Source organism: Apodemus sylvaticus, chromosome 19, assembly GCF_947179515.1.
Source record: "Apodemus sylvaticus chromosome 19, mApoSyl1.1, whole genome shotgun sequence".
NCBI classification, from domain to species: Eukaryota; Metazoa; Chordata; class Mammalia; order Rodentia; family Muridae; genus Apodemus; species Apodemus sylvaticus.
The window spans coordinates 59,999,834-60,012,711 of record NC_067490.1 but is presented as its reverse complement, the minus strand read 5'-3'; the positions used below and the strand labels follow the sequence as shown (position 1 = coordinate 60,012,711).

The 12,878-nt window shown below is 35.5% G+C and overlaps 1 protein-coding gene and 1 pseudogene across 1 annotated transcript; one reads left to right on the top strand and one right to left on the bottom strand.

Annotated features, from left to right (window-relative positions):
- The first annotated feature begins 4,397 nt into the window (after positions 1-4,397).
- Positions 4,398-5,366, top strand: LOC127669320 (olfactory receptor 2G3-like). The gene has a single exon (XM_052163143.1). The coding sequence runs from the start codon at positions 4,398-4,400 to the stop codon at positions 5,364-5,366; it is 969 nt and encodes a 322-aa protein (XP_052019103.1).
- A 3,520-nt stretch (positions 5,367-8,886) lies between these two features.
- Positions 8,887-9,476, bottom strand: LOC127669376 (high mobility group protein B1-like; annotated as a pseudogene).
- Positions 9,477-12,878: the final 3,402 nt, after the last annotated feature.

Sequence of the window (12,878 nt, the reverse complement as noted above, 5' to 3'; positions counted from 1 at the left end):
TCTAAGAATCCTATTATGTAATTTATAACCTGATATCAGTAAATTTCATAAATGTATTTGAGAAAAAAACTGACAAATATTTTTACCTGAACTTTCAGTATTGCACAAAATAATTGTGAACCCAAGACTTTATTTTTCTGGCACTAAGATCAAACAACCTGAAAAAGAACTTTTCTTGTAAAATATTCAGTATTATAGCTCAGAACCACATATTGCAGAACTCAATTTAATCCTTGTCTTTCAGTTAAATATTTTCCTCTTTCTTAAGTATTTACTTTCAACCATAATAACCAACATAAATATGTTTGCAAGTAAAAACACAAGGCATATAAATTCATCTGACTTCATCCTCCCATATTAGTTTGTATATCTACTAATTGCACTTTATCCTACATTGCATTAAGGGATACCTAGCAAGTCTTTGTCACTTAAAAAATTAAGAAAAACATCATCACCAGGTATCACTCTTCTACATTCTCCTTCTATTTTTTCAAACGTATTTTAATTTCTTAAAAATAAAGTGCTCACAAAAAGGGACCTAGCATGACAGCACTCTGGAAGACTCAACAAGCAGCTGAAAGAAACAGATGCAGATATTTGTACCCAACTAATGGACAAAAGCTGCTGGCTGACCCCAGTGGTTGAATTAGGGAAAAGCTGGAGGAGGAGGGTGACCCTATAGGAGGACCAGTAGCCTTAATTAATCTGGAACCCCAGGATCTTGTAAAGAGTGGACCACCAAACAGGCAGCATACACCAGCTGATATGAAGCCCCCAACACACATACAGTAAAGGACTGCCAGGTCTGTGTCCATTCAGAGATGATACACCTAACCCTCAAGAGACTGCTGGCCTTGGGGAGTTTAGAGCTCAGGTAGGCTGGAGGATGGGGATATCCATGTGGAGACAGTGGGAGGGGAAGAGGTATGGGATGTGGAACAGTCGGAGGGTGGATGGGTTTGGCAGAGTGGGGAATAAAATACAGAGTGTATAAAAATAATTAATTTTGGGGCTGGAGAGATGGCTCAGAGGTTACGAATACTGACTGCTCTTCTGAAGGTCCTGAGTTCAAATCCCAGCAACCACATGGTGAGTCACAACCATCTGTAATAAGATATGATGCCTTCCTCTGGGGTGTGTGAAGACATCTAAAGTGTACTTACACATAATAAATAAATAAATAAATAAATAAATAAATAAATAAATAAATACACACACACACATACATACATACATACATACATACATACATACATACATACATTTTTAAATGGGGGAAAAAGAAAAAATAAAATTCAGAAAAAGACTAGAGACTTGAACAGGCACTATGTATAAGCTCTCTCCATGATCCATTAAAAAAGGTAAGCTAGTCAACTACTGTAGTCATCAGGTGTATGTGAAAGAAGATTATATACCACGATGCCCTTTGCATACTACCAAAATGCCTGAAATTAAAGGACAGAGAATACTGAGTATGACATAGATGCATCTGCCTGCAGAGTGTCTATATGGAGTACAATGGATCCATCAACTCTGAAATCATGCCTAATTTCTGACTAAAATATCCATTCTAAGAGCTCCTGTCAAAATACTTACATTTTTATTTATGCAAATATACATGCAAAAATATCTAGAGAATCATTTTTTTATTAAAGATACAACTGAGAAACACAAAAATATTCATTAACACAATAGTAAATAAATGGTTTATGGCATATTAAAACAACAAAATCCAGTGTGGGATAGAGGTTATACTCTGCTGTTAACATGGGCCACAATAAATGATTCTCAGAAAGATGTTGTTGAATTAATGGTGGTAGAGACAAAAAACTGCAACACACAATTTTTCTTGCACCTTGTTAAATTCACAGTAATAGTTACACAGGGCTCAGTAAAACATATTCAATTGGGCCAATATAGATATGAAGAAAGGATGGAGAAATAGAAAATTTAGTTATGGTTAAAGAAGTAAAATTATCTGAACTGCACACATGTACACACCTATATGTTAAAAAATTATTGATGGAAATTTAACATGGAAACTGTTGAAATTCCTTAAACATTCTATATAGGCAGGTTATGAAGGTAACAGTTATTAGCTTTGTTTTTTTTCTTATATTGAAATAACTGAAATATCAGAGATCACATAATCTCCTTCCAAATGGCCTTCTGGGAAGGTTCAGGTTTGGATGCAATACAGCATGAAACTAATTGCCATAATGGGAGACCTGGGCCCCTGTGATATTTCCATTACAGTGGCCTGTATCCTTGCACAATCTCTCCTGATTTGCTACTCATCAGAGAATTACATTCTCAAATAGTAGCACCTACACACAACACAGTGCTGAGACACTGATTGTCATTCAAGGTAATAACACTATGAGCTCTCTGGCTCAGATTTCAATATTGTTTCAATGCTATTTTCCATATGAAAGAGTGAAGGAAATTATCTTCTGCACTAGTTTTCTACCACTTATGTCCTGATTTACGTCTATGCATGTGTGAGATTCTTAACAACATTCAGGTTTCAAGTGATGTTCGCTCACCTGGGTGAAAAGAGACAGCAAGGACCTCAGATGTGCTCAGGAGTATATCAGGGAGAAAAATAACTCTTCTAGAAACCCAACGAGCATATTCTAGTAGAGAGGTGGTCCACAGTCATGAATTTGTCTTATAAAATTCTTTGGAGGTTGCCCAAGTTTTTAAGTGTTTTAGAGGTAATATAGAATGTTTCATTTTATCAAGATGGGTTAGATGCCCACAAACAGGAGTCAGACAGAACTGGTATGTCTACCATCATTTCATTTCTTTGATGACTTCAAAGTGAGAAAATGATAGCCATGTATTTGTGTTTGTATGCATGCATAGTTATATAACTATGTGCACATATTAGAATTGGAACTATATATTCAATATATGTTACAGTTACTCTAAGCTAATGCAATATGGGTACATATTATGCATATGCACATATAATAACAATGTGTATGTGTCTAGACTTATATTATCAGTATATATGTGAGTGTACATACACACAAAATGGTTTGCTCCTCAGGAATTCCTTTTTATCTTTTTATCACTGTGTAGCCCTCTTCCTAATTTCAGTCATCACTCAGATACTTCACATTGTTTTTGGCTGTTAGGTGCTGGATCCCTTACTCAGCCCTCCCTGACTTAATTTTCACTGACTTCTGTAACAGATTTACATAATAAATGAAATTTGTTAATAGTTAAGAAAAATTCATATGTTAAATCCACAATTAATTTTCCTAATAATAAGAAAATTATAGTATATGAAATGTAAGGAAGAATTTTAAGGTGTGAGTGGCTGTATGTCAAGTACCAACTGAATTACACATCGGTGTAGTGGTCACAGTTTGAGGCACAAAAGAAAGCAGTGAGTTCACCTTAGATGTTTGTATTTGTAAATATTGCAAGTTTCTAAAAGTTATTCCTTTAATCTTGTTGAGCAATTAATGATTGTTAGGTACACATAGAAGCATCCTTTTGCATGAGGATCCCTAATTATACTGGCAAATATACTCAATATATGTTACAGTCACTATAAGCTAATGAAATATGTATATATATATATTATGTATGTGCACATATAATAACAATGTGTATGGGTCTAGATTTATGCAAACTAGGATCCCTAATTATACTTGCAGATATACCCTAAATTCAGATTCATCCACCTTCTCATTCAATATATAAATCCAGAAAGCCAATAATGCTACCCACCACCATATAGCTATGGAACAGAGCTGTGTAAATGCAATCTAATCCCTATTTGCCGCAAGTTGGTAGCTGGTAGACTGGACAAGCTAATGATTCTTACAAGAAACATGTTTCTGAACACATGTATGCATAAAATTTAAAATCCTGACATACATTTTAATGCAGTTTCATCAATACAAATATGTTTGATCTTTTACATCAAAAGTGGCCTTTATAATATCCAGAACCTGTTAATTTTTTTAAAAACTTTTTTTAAAAACTGCCTAATTTAAGGATTGTAGTTGAGGGAAGTAATTTTTTAAATAATTAACTAAGCATTAAAGACACTAAACTATTTTATTTAATTTGAATGAATTGTTATCAGCTATAAATGGCTGATACATATATTCCTTTGATGTACTTTCTTCTGTGAGAAACTCTGTCTCAGCTTCACACAGTTAATACTTAAGCAAAGACTTTAATTCCACAGTGTCTTTGTACTTCTCTAAAGATTCATATCCTTTCTGTGACAAAATCTACTTCGATTTCCATAAGACCCTGCATAATAAATCAATGTGTTTGTTCAGTGTCAGTATTTTTAATTATTTTATAGACAATGATTTTATGAATTTCTATTAATCTAATATTTTCCTTCTTGTCTACACCAGGTGATAGGGATGATTAACAGTAGTGTCAACAGTGACTTCATTCTGGTGGGTTTCTCAGATCAGCCTCAGCTGGAAAGAAGACTCTTCATAGTAGTTTTAATTTCCTATCTTCTCACTCTGGTGGGAAATACAATCATTATTCTGATCTCTTCAATAGATTCTAAACTCAAAACCCCTATGTACTTTTTCCTCACTCACCTATCCTTCGTTGACATCTCTTTCACTACCAGCATTGTCCCCCAGCTGCTATGGAACCTAAAAGGACCAGCAAAGACTATCACAGTTATGGGCTGTGCAGTGCAGCTTTATGTCTCTCTGACTCTGGGCTCTACTGAGTGTATTCTCCTGGCAGTAATGGCTTTTGATCGCTATGCTGCTGTCTGCAAACCTCTCCACTATGTAGCTGTGATGAATTCACAGCTCTGCCGGGCTCTAGCAGGAATCTCGTGGCTCAGTGGAATTGGAAATGCTCTCATTCAAGGAACAATCACTCTTTGGCTCCCACGTTGTGGCCATCTGTGGCTCCACCATTTCTTCTGTGAAGTCCCCTCCATGATCAAGCTTGCCTGTGTGGACATTCATGCCAATGAGGTCCAACTCTTTGTAGCCTCATTGGTCTTGCTGCTCTTACCCTTAGCACTGATACTGACATCCTATGGACATATAGCCAAGGCAGTTATAAGAATCAAGTCATCCCAAGCTTGGCGTAGAGCCCTGGGCACATGTGGATCCCACTTGATGGTTGTGTCTCTCTTTTATGGGAGTATCACAGCCATCTACATCCAGCCGAACAGTTCATATGCCCACACCCACGGGAAGTTCATCTCTCTCTTTTACACTGTTATGACCCCAACCCTTAATCCCCTCATCTACACACTGAGGAATAAGGAGGTGAAAGGGGCTCTGGGACGACTCTTCAATAGAGCCTCTGGAGCATGCAAACGAAGTAGAGCACGTGGTGACAAGATCCTGAGCTGATCCTCTAGTGTCTGATCTTGCACTGCAGTCATCTTGGCCTCTGAAGCTCACTATATAGTTTGCCATTGTTGTAATGCACTTCGCCTTGAGCCTGCTGTCTTCTCAGTCTCTTCCCAGGATGTTTTGGGACTTAGGTGAGGCAATATTTCCTTACATCCCTAGAAGTTCATGACTCTTTTGTTACTCATATTCTCCAATTTGTCCCATCCCTACTTTTTTTTCTCCTTGGCATATGAACTCACATACATTATCATAATGTTCCATATCATGTCCCTCCCCAGGAATATTCTAATAATCCAAGAAAGCAACTATTCCCACTTTTACAGCAAACACCACCATTAATATTGCAGAAAACATTGGGGGAAATTAAACTACATACTTGGGATTTTAACTCTACCATTTCTTTTCTGAGCTTGTGCAGATTTTAGTAAAATCTTCATTTTCATATTGAGTATTAATTTAAAAGTAATGTTCATTGTGATAACCAACTTATTTCATACTAAATGATAAATAGCATGTTTTCAAACTTCTATTTTTATGATTATAATGTTGATATATTCAGGCGTATCAAGTTTGATTATATCAAGTAATAGTCCTTACCCAATTTGTATTTATGTATTTACTTGCATCCATATATGAATGAAAAAATAACCTACTTGAAAATGTGACCAAAATGAGGTAAACATTATTTCATATTACTTTGTAACATATACTTTTTAAATATGATTTTTCAGGCTAGAGAGATGGCTGAGAATTTAAGAGCACTGGCTACTCCTCCAGGAGTCCTGAGTTCAGTTCCCAGCTACTACCTAGTGGCCCATAGCCATCTATAATGGGATCTGGTGATGTCTTCTGGCCTGAAGGCATACATGCAAGCAGAATGCTGTATACATAATAAATAAATAAATAAAATCTTTAAAATTGTTATTCTTATGTCATTCAGTTTTATTAAATTATTTTTTATTTTATGGGGATTATAATTACAACTTTTCCCACTCTAAACCCTCCCATATGCCCCTCCTTGTTCAGTGTTGTGGTCTGAATATGCTTGGCAAAGGGAGTGGCACTATTAGGAAGCTAGAGTAGGTGTGGCTTTGTTGGAGGAAGTTTGTCACTGTTGGGTTGGGTTTTAAGATCCTCTTTCTAGCTCCCTGGAAGACAGTGCTCTCCTGGTTGCCTTCAGATCAAGGTGCAAAACTCTTAGCTCCTTTTCTGGCACCGTGTCTGCCTGGATGTTGCCATGCTTCCTGCTATGATGATAATAAACTAAACCTCTAAATTTGTAAGCCAACCCTAAGTAAATGTTTGCCTTTATAAGAGTTGTCTTGTTAGTGTCTCGTCACAGAAATGAAAACCCTAACTATGACCCTAATTACTTGATTTTAATGATGGCAATGGAATCAAAGGCATCCTCCCATTACAGATGCTCTCTGTGTGGCAATAAATAGCAGCACCTGGAATAGGAAAAACTAACAGAGTTCAACTTCATGCTGTATTGGAATAGCTAGAAAACACTGAACAAGAAGTTAGTAAATAACATGTATCATTAATAAACTGTTTCTCATCCTAACAAAACTCATACTGTCAAGAAGAGGATATGGCCTTAATGGACATATAAATGTTTTCCAGAGATAAAATATCCAAGCAGTTACTACTCATTACCAATACCTTACTCAATCCATTTGTAATAATTAAACAAATTAGGCTTTATTCATCTTAAATAGTTGTTTTATGTAAATGTGTACTTTTAGGAAACAGTTTACTATGATAGGGTTACTCAGCTGCAGTCTAATGGTGGTGACTTATTTGTAGCTTTAGGTTTGATTTCTATGAATTTTGCTTTACAGAGTGTGGGGAAGATATATTCCTCACACTGACATGAACTCAAACTCTAAAAGACATTCTCACCAAACATTATAGATTATCCCCTATGGTTAATCACCTAATTTACCTCCTCCATCCAGGATAAAAGGTATTCACCTAGTACAGCTATAACACGTGGCACTTAAAGCTATTATTGAAAAGATATACTAGCACAATCCAGCTTTCACCTTATAGTTACTTACTTTATGCTTTTCGTTATAATTAGTTTAATAATAATGAGTTACAGCTGGGCAGTGATGGCTCACACTTGTAATCCCAGCACTCTGGGAGGCAGAGGCAGGCAGATTTCTGAGTTCGAGGCCAGCCTGGTCTACAAAGTGAGTTCCAGATCAGCCAGGGCTATACAGAGAAACCCTGTCTCAAAAAAACCAAATCCAAAAAACAAAACAAACAAAAAATTTAATGAGTTACAAATTTCCCTGCTATCTTTTGTTACCTGTTTTCAATTTTCTGGCATCCTTGTGTAGTCCCTCATATTAAAACTTAATCAATAATAAGTTAATATAAAATAAAATAAACCTGTAACCTTTCCCCATTTAAAAATTGTGTTTTAGGAAAAAAATATGAAGGTAGAAATGGTTAATCAAAATATCAGCCATGTATCATTCAAACAATATTTCAAGAACCACTGTAAGTACATCACTATAAGCAATTAGATGATAAATGTATTGCCCGTATTAATACATAATACTCCATGGAAGGGAATATAAACAAGAAAAAAACCTTAAATACATATACAGTAAACTTTACTGATTCTTGGGGTGTTTAAGAAATTAGTAGTAAATGATTTATTTTCCATTGACTGCTATTACTTTGCAGATGATATAACTGCAAATATATGCAAAAAAGAAACTTTTGATTTAATTAAGAATATTTTGAATATGCTGAAGAACAGAGGGCATATTTCTGAAGAATGGATGTCAAGTCCTTTACTTCTAATGATAAAGGTCAAAAATTGACCCCACATGGCAACTCACAATTTTTTAAATAAAAATAATTGAAGCATCTAGAATGTCAACAAAACAGTCACAGTTTTTTTCTTTCTTTCTTTCTTTTTTTATTTTTCGAGACAGGGTTTCTCTGTGTAGCTCCGGCTGTCCTGGAACTCACTGTGTAGAACAGGCAGGCCTCGAACTCAGAAATCCTCCTGCCTCTGCCTCCCAAGTTCTGGGATTAAAGATGTGCGCCACCACTGCCTGGCAATTTTTTTTTTTTTTTGCAATTACAGAGTGGTATTCACTTAACAGAACAATAATTGTCTTTGTATAAGCTGCATCAGAAACAACTGAAGATAAAAAAAAAAAAGAAAACCAAAAGAAAATGATTAAATAACTAAATAAACCAAAAACCAAACTATTATTCCCATATATAATTTATGTTGTACACCAACAAAAACTTGCTTTAAATTTCTATGCCAATTTACAACCCCCAGACTGTACCAGGCAAGGTTAGTGGCTATTGAAAATACCACCAGGACAGGACTATCTAAAGACACATTCAGCAGTGTGGTAACTATTCAAAAAAAAAAAAAAAGACACTGTACAGTTAAAAACAAATCTTACACTGCCTTACATTTCTTTCTCTATAAGGGGGTTAAATGCTTTATAGACAAGAGAAAAAATGTGTTAGAATCAACTTATTCATCATCATCTTCTTCTTCCTCTTCTTCCTCCTCCTCTTTACCTTCCTCTTCCTCTTTTTCTTGCTCTTTTCAGCCTTGACCATTGTCCTTTTCGCTGCATCAGGGCTTCCTTTAGCTCTGTAGGCAACAATATCCTTTTCATTCTCCTTCAGCTTGGCAACTGCCTTCTCATAGGGCTGCTTGTCATCTGCTACAGTGTTATTCCACATCTCTCCTAGTTTCTTTGCAACAGCACCAATGGATAAGCCAGGATGTTTGCCTTTGATTTTGGAGCAGTACTCAGAACAAGAAGAAGGCCAAAGGAGGCCTCTTGGGTGCATTGGGGCCCTTGAACTTCTTTTTGGTCTCCCCTTTGAGGGAGATGCAGGTTTCATTTCTCTTTCATAACAAACCTTGTCATCCTTTGCCGTATCTTCAAATTTCTCCTTTTCTTTAACAGACATGGCCTTCAAGCTCTCTGAGCACTTCCTGAAGAACTCTGAGAAGTTTATAGAAGCATCTGGCTGCTCCTTCCAGCAGGTTTGCACAAGGAATGCATATGAGGACATTTTGCTTCTTGGCTTCTAAGGATCTCCTTTGCCCATGTTTTTAGTTGATTTTCCTCCGTGAGGTACAGAGTCATCGCAAAGTACCCATCTGGCTTTCCCTTGACCTGGCTCTGTCTCTATGGAGCTCGAAGTACTGCAATGGCTGTGAGAGCCAGAGCCATACGCCCAACTCACACTTTTATAACTATTCAAACGTCCTTTAAATATTTCTATCAATTCATCCTCATTGTTATCCACATGAGTGTCTAAAAATGAGATCTGATCAAATATGATCTATTAAAACAGAAGTGATAATTGTCATTCTCTTAATAGAATATAAATGTTCCAATGAATAGTACCATGTGATCTTAAAAACAGGAGAAAAAGATAAAATCCATGTTAGAAGGCAGATTGTGTTGTGAAACTAAAATCATAATTTAAAACCTTTTCTAAAACATGGATAGTCTCCAGGTCCACACATCCAGGTAAGGGTTCTATGATGTCACAACATTTGAAAGTAAAACTTGCCCTTCAAAGCCTCAGGGTCTGAAGCCTGTAGAACTTCTATACCCACCCTGCTAGGTCTGATTGACATACTGTCAGTCAAGACTCTCCTAGATAAAGCATGCAGCTTTTACTTGAGAGTTTCCAAATTCTGCTCCGAGAACCCAAGCCCTGTAACACTGTTTAAAAATCTAGAACAAAGAGCTAAAATGATGCTGACACATGCCTCACATGATTCCCTGACTATCATCAGGAGTTCAGCAAGTGTCATAGTCCTGTTCATTTTGTGAATACATCATCTCACTTTTGAGTAGCACCTAGGACACAGGCTCTGGCATTAGTAGGCAGAACAAGAAAAAACTTTCATGGGCTTTGACTGCTGTTGACAAGACACTTAACCATTGATTTGATATGGTTATTCAGTACTGGCTTGTTTAGGCTTCCTACTTTGCCATTCTATCTTAAGGTGGGATTGTGTGTGTGTGTGTGTGTGTGTGTGTGTGTGTGTGCATGCATTTGTGTATGACTATGTACATACCTTGGAGACCATTTTAATTTTTTATCCATAAACTTGTTTTATTATGTTTAATTAATAAATCCATTACAGTGTAAATATGTAAGGAATAATCACAAGATTAGTGAGCATTTAACATGCATTATTCTGTGCTTATGTAAATAACGAATTGAAGATGTTCATGCCTCTGCATGAACTGATGGCAATCTGTGTCAGATGTAATGTACATTCCTATGATATTTGCAGATGGCATAAAGTCCAAAGCTGCTTTCCAAGATTTGTACAGATGACATTATATAACCAATTTGATACAAAATGAAAATCTTTGTTCTTTTCAATTTAAGTAAAAATTGTATCCAACTATGACTTTAATTATATTTTTAGATATAAGAATAAATATTTTATTATTCATTTAAGTGTTAAACAAGATTGTTTGCCTTAGTAATTATTGTTGTTTCCACTAAGTTACTATAAAAAATATGTTATCTGTTGGGCTCTGGCTTTCCTATGCTTCACAGATGCTTTTGGAATTTGTCTGTTGTTTTTTGTTTGTTCTCCTTCCTTCATGGTAATCATCTCTTCATCTTTGCAGAAATTTAACTTTTACCAAAACATATGTCTTTTAGGGACTCAGAGTTTTTAGTGATATCAGAACTAAGTGATATCTTTCTCCATTATTTCACTGCTATATTAACATTTTTATTGTTTTGAGATATGTTAAATGTGAGATCTTAATTATGAATTTTTCCAGAGATTTTTAAATGATATCCCTTCCAACCACATTCTATGGAAGGGATTTTTCTCCTTTATGATGTTAGATGCACATTTGATACAATGAATTTTCACATGAACTTCAGTTCATAAAATGAGAGAGGAAAAAAAACTAAATCAAGTCCAGTACATAAGTAGAGAGTAAAAATATGGAGCAGGAGCCAGACTAGGAGACCTATGTGGGTTATAAGAGGCAACGATTCAAAACTTTGCTTAAAAGATGAACAGTCTCCAGGTCCTCACAAACCTATAAATAATCAAATATCGCTTTATAATAGTCATACTTAGAAACATTTTACAACTGTATGAAGTTGCACTACTTTTCTCAAAACAGTAAGCACACTAGTTCCAATCTAGAAATTCCCTTATTTGTCCAGGTCTTATTTGAGTGGTTTGATTTCTTCTTACTGACTCTAAATTTTATATTTTGTTTTAATTTTTTAAATTTTTTTAGAGATTTATTTTGTTTATTTTATGTGAACACACACACCAGAAGAGGGTGTCGGATCCCATTATAGATGGTTGTGAGCCACCATGTGGTTGCTAGGAATTGAACTCAGGACCTCTGGAAGAGCAGTCAGTGCTCTTAACCACTGAGCCATCTCTCCAGCCCTTGTTTTAATTTTTTCTTGTTTGTTTCTGGGGTTTTCTTTCTGTCTGGTCCCTCTGGTTCTTTTCTTCTGGACATGCTGGCAACAATGGTGATAATTATGCTGAACCTCAGAGGTTTAAAACAGGATGCAACAAAGGAAATGGGGGAAACCTCCCTGTTGGTTTGTGGGGCCAGAAAACAGCCATAAATGGGAGTTGGATACTTAAATTTGGCCTTTTCATAGGTCAGAAAGAAGAGATTCAGACAGAAACTTGTCCGCACCCTCTATCTGAGACACAAGTCAGGTTTTTTTTTCCATTCCTGATCATTATGAGTATAGATCAAACTCTATAGAACCAATACTGGGAAAACACAGGAGGGATCTGGAAATGGAAGGTGAGTCAAACCAATCATTTATTTAATTTTGCTGTAGCTCTCAGGAATGGGATGGAAAAATATATAAAACAATAATTTTAAACTGAAAGGTTAATTCTCTCTAGTCATCCACATTTTCATTTTAAAAACTTTGAAAACTGGATTTGAAACCTAACATTATTCGATCTTTGATTTTGAATTTACATGCACAAACTTGAGCAAGGGCTGGATATATTCTTTTTATACTTGTTTCTTCTCTTCAATTGAAAAACCGATGATAATACTTATTTAGAGGCTTATTGTAAGAACTAATCAGGTATGGACATGAAAAGTATAATATATATGTGAAGATTTTATATATATATATATATAATATACATATATGTATACACATAATACATATATATTATGCATATACATTATGTGTGTGTGTGTGTGTGCATTATAGTATCCACAGATCCTTCTCATACAGTTTTATTACGAGGCTATGAAAATATACATCACTGCTAATGCTATTTACATTCAGAACCTTGTATCTTCATTTAATATCTGTAGATAAACTTTTCAGCACTTTCCAGATTGACTTTTCTGCATTTCAGTGTTTGTGGGTGTTAAAATAGAGAATTATGTGTACAAATCTACCTAGTACTAAAAGCCCAAACATATCAATAACTTCAAAGCTGTTTAAATTTGACAATTAAAA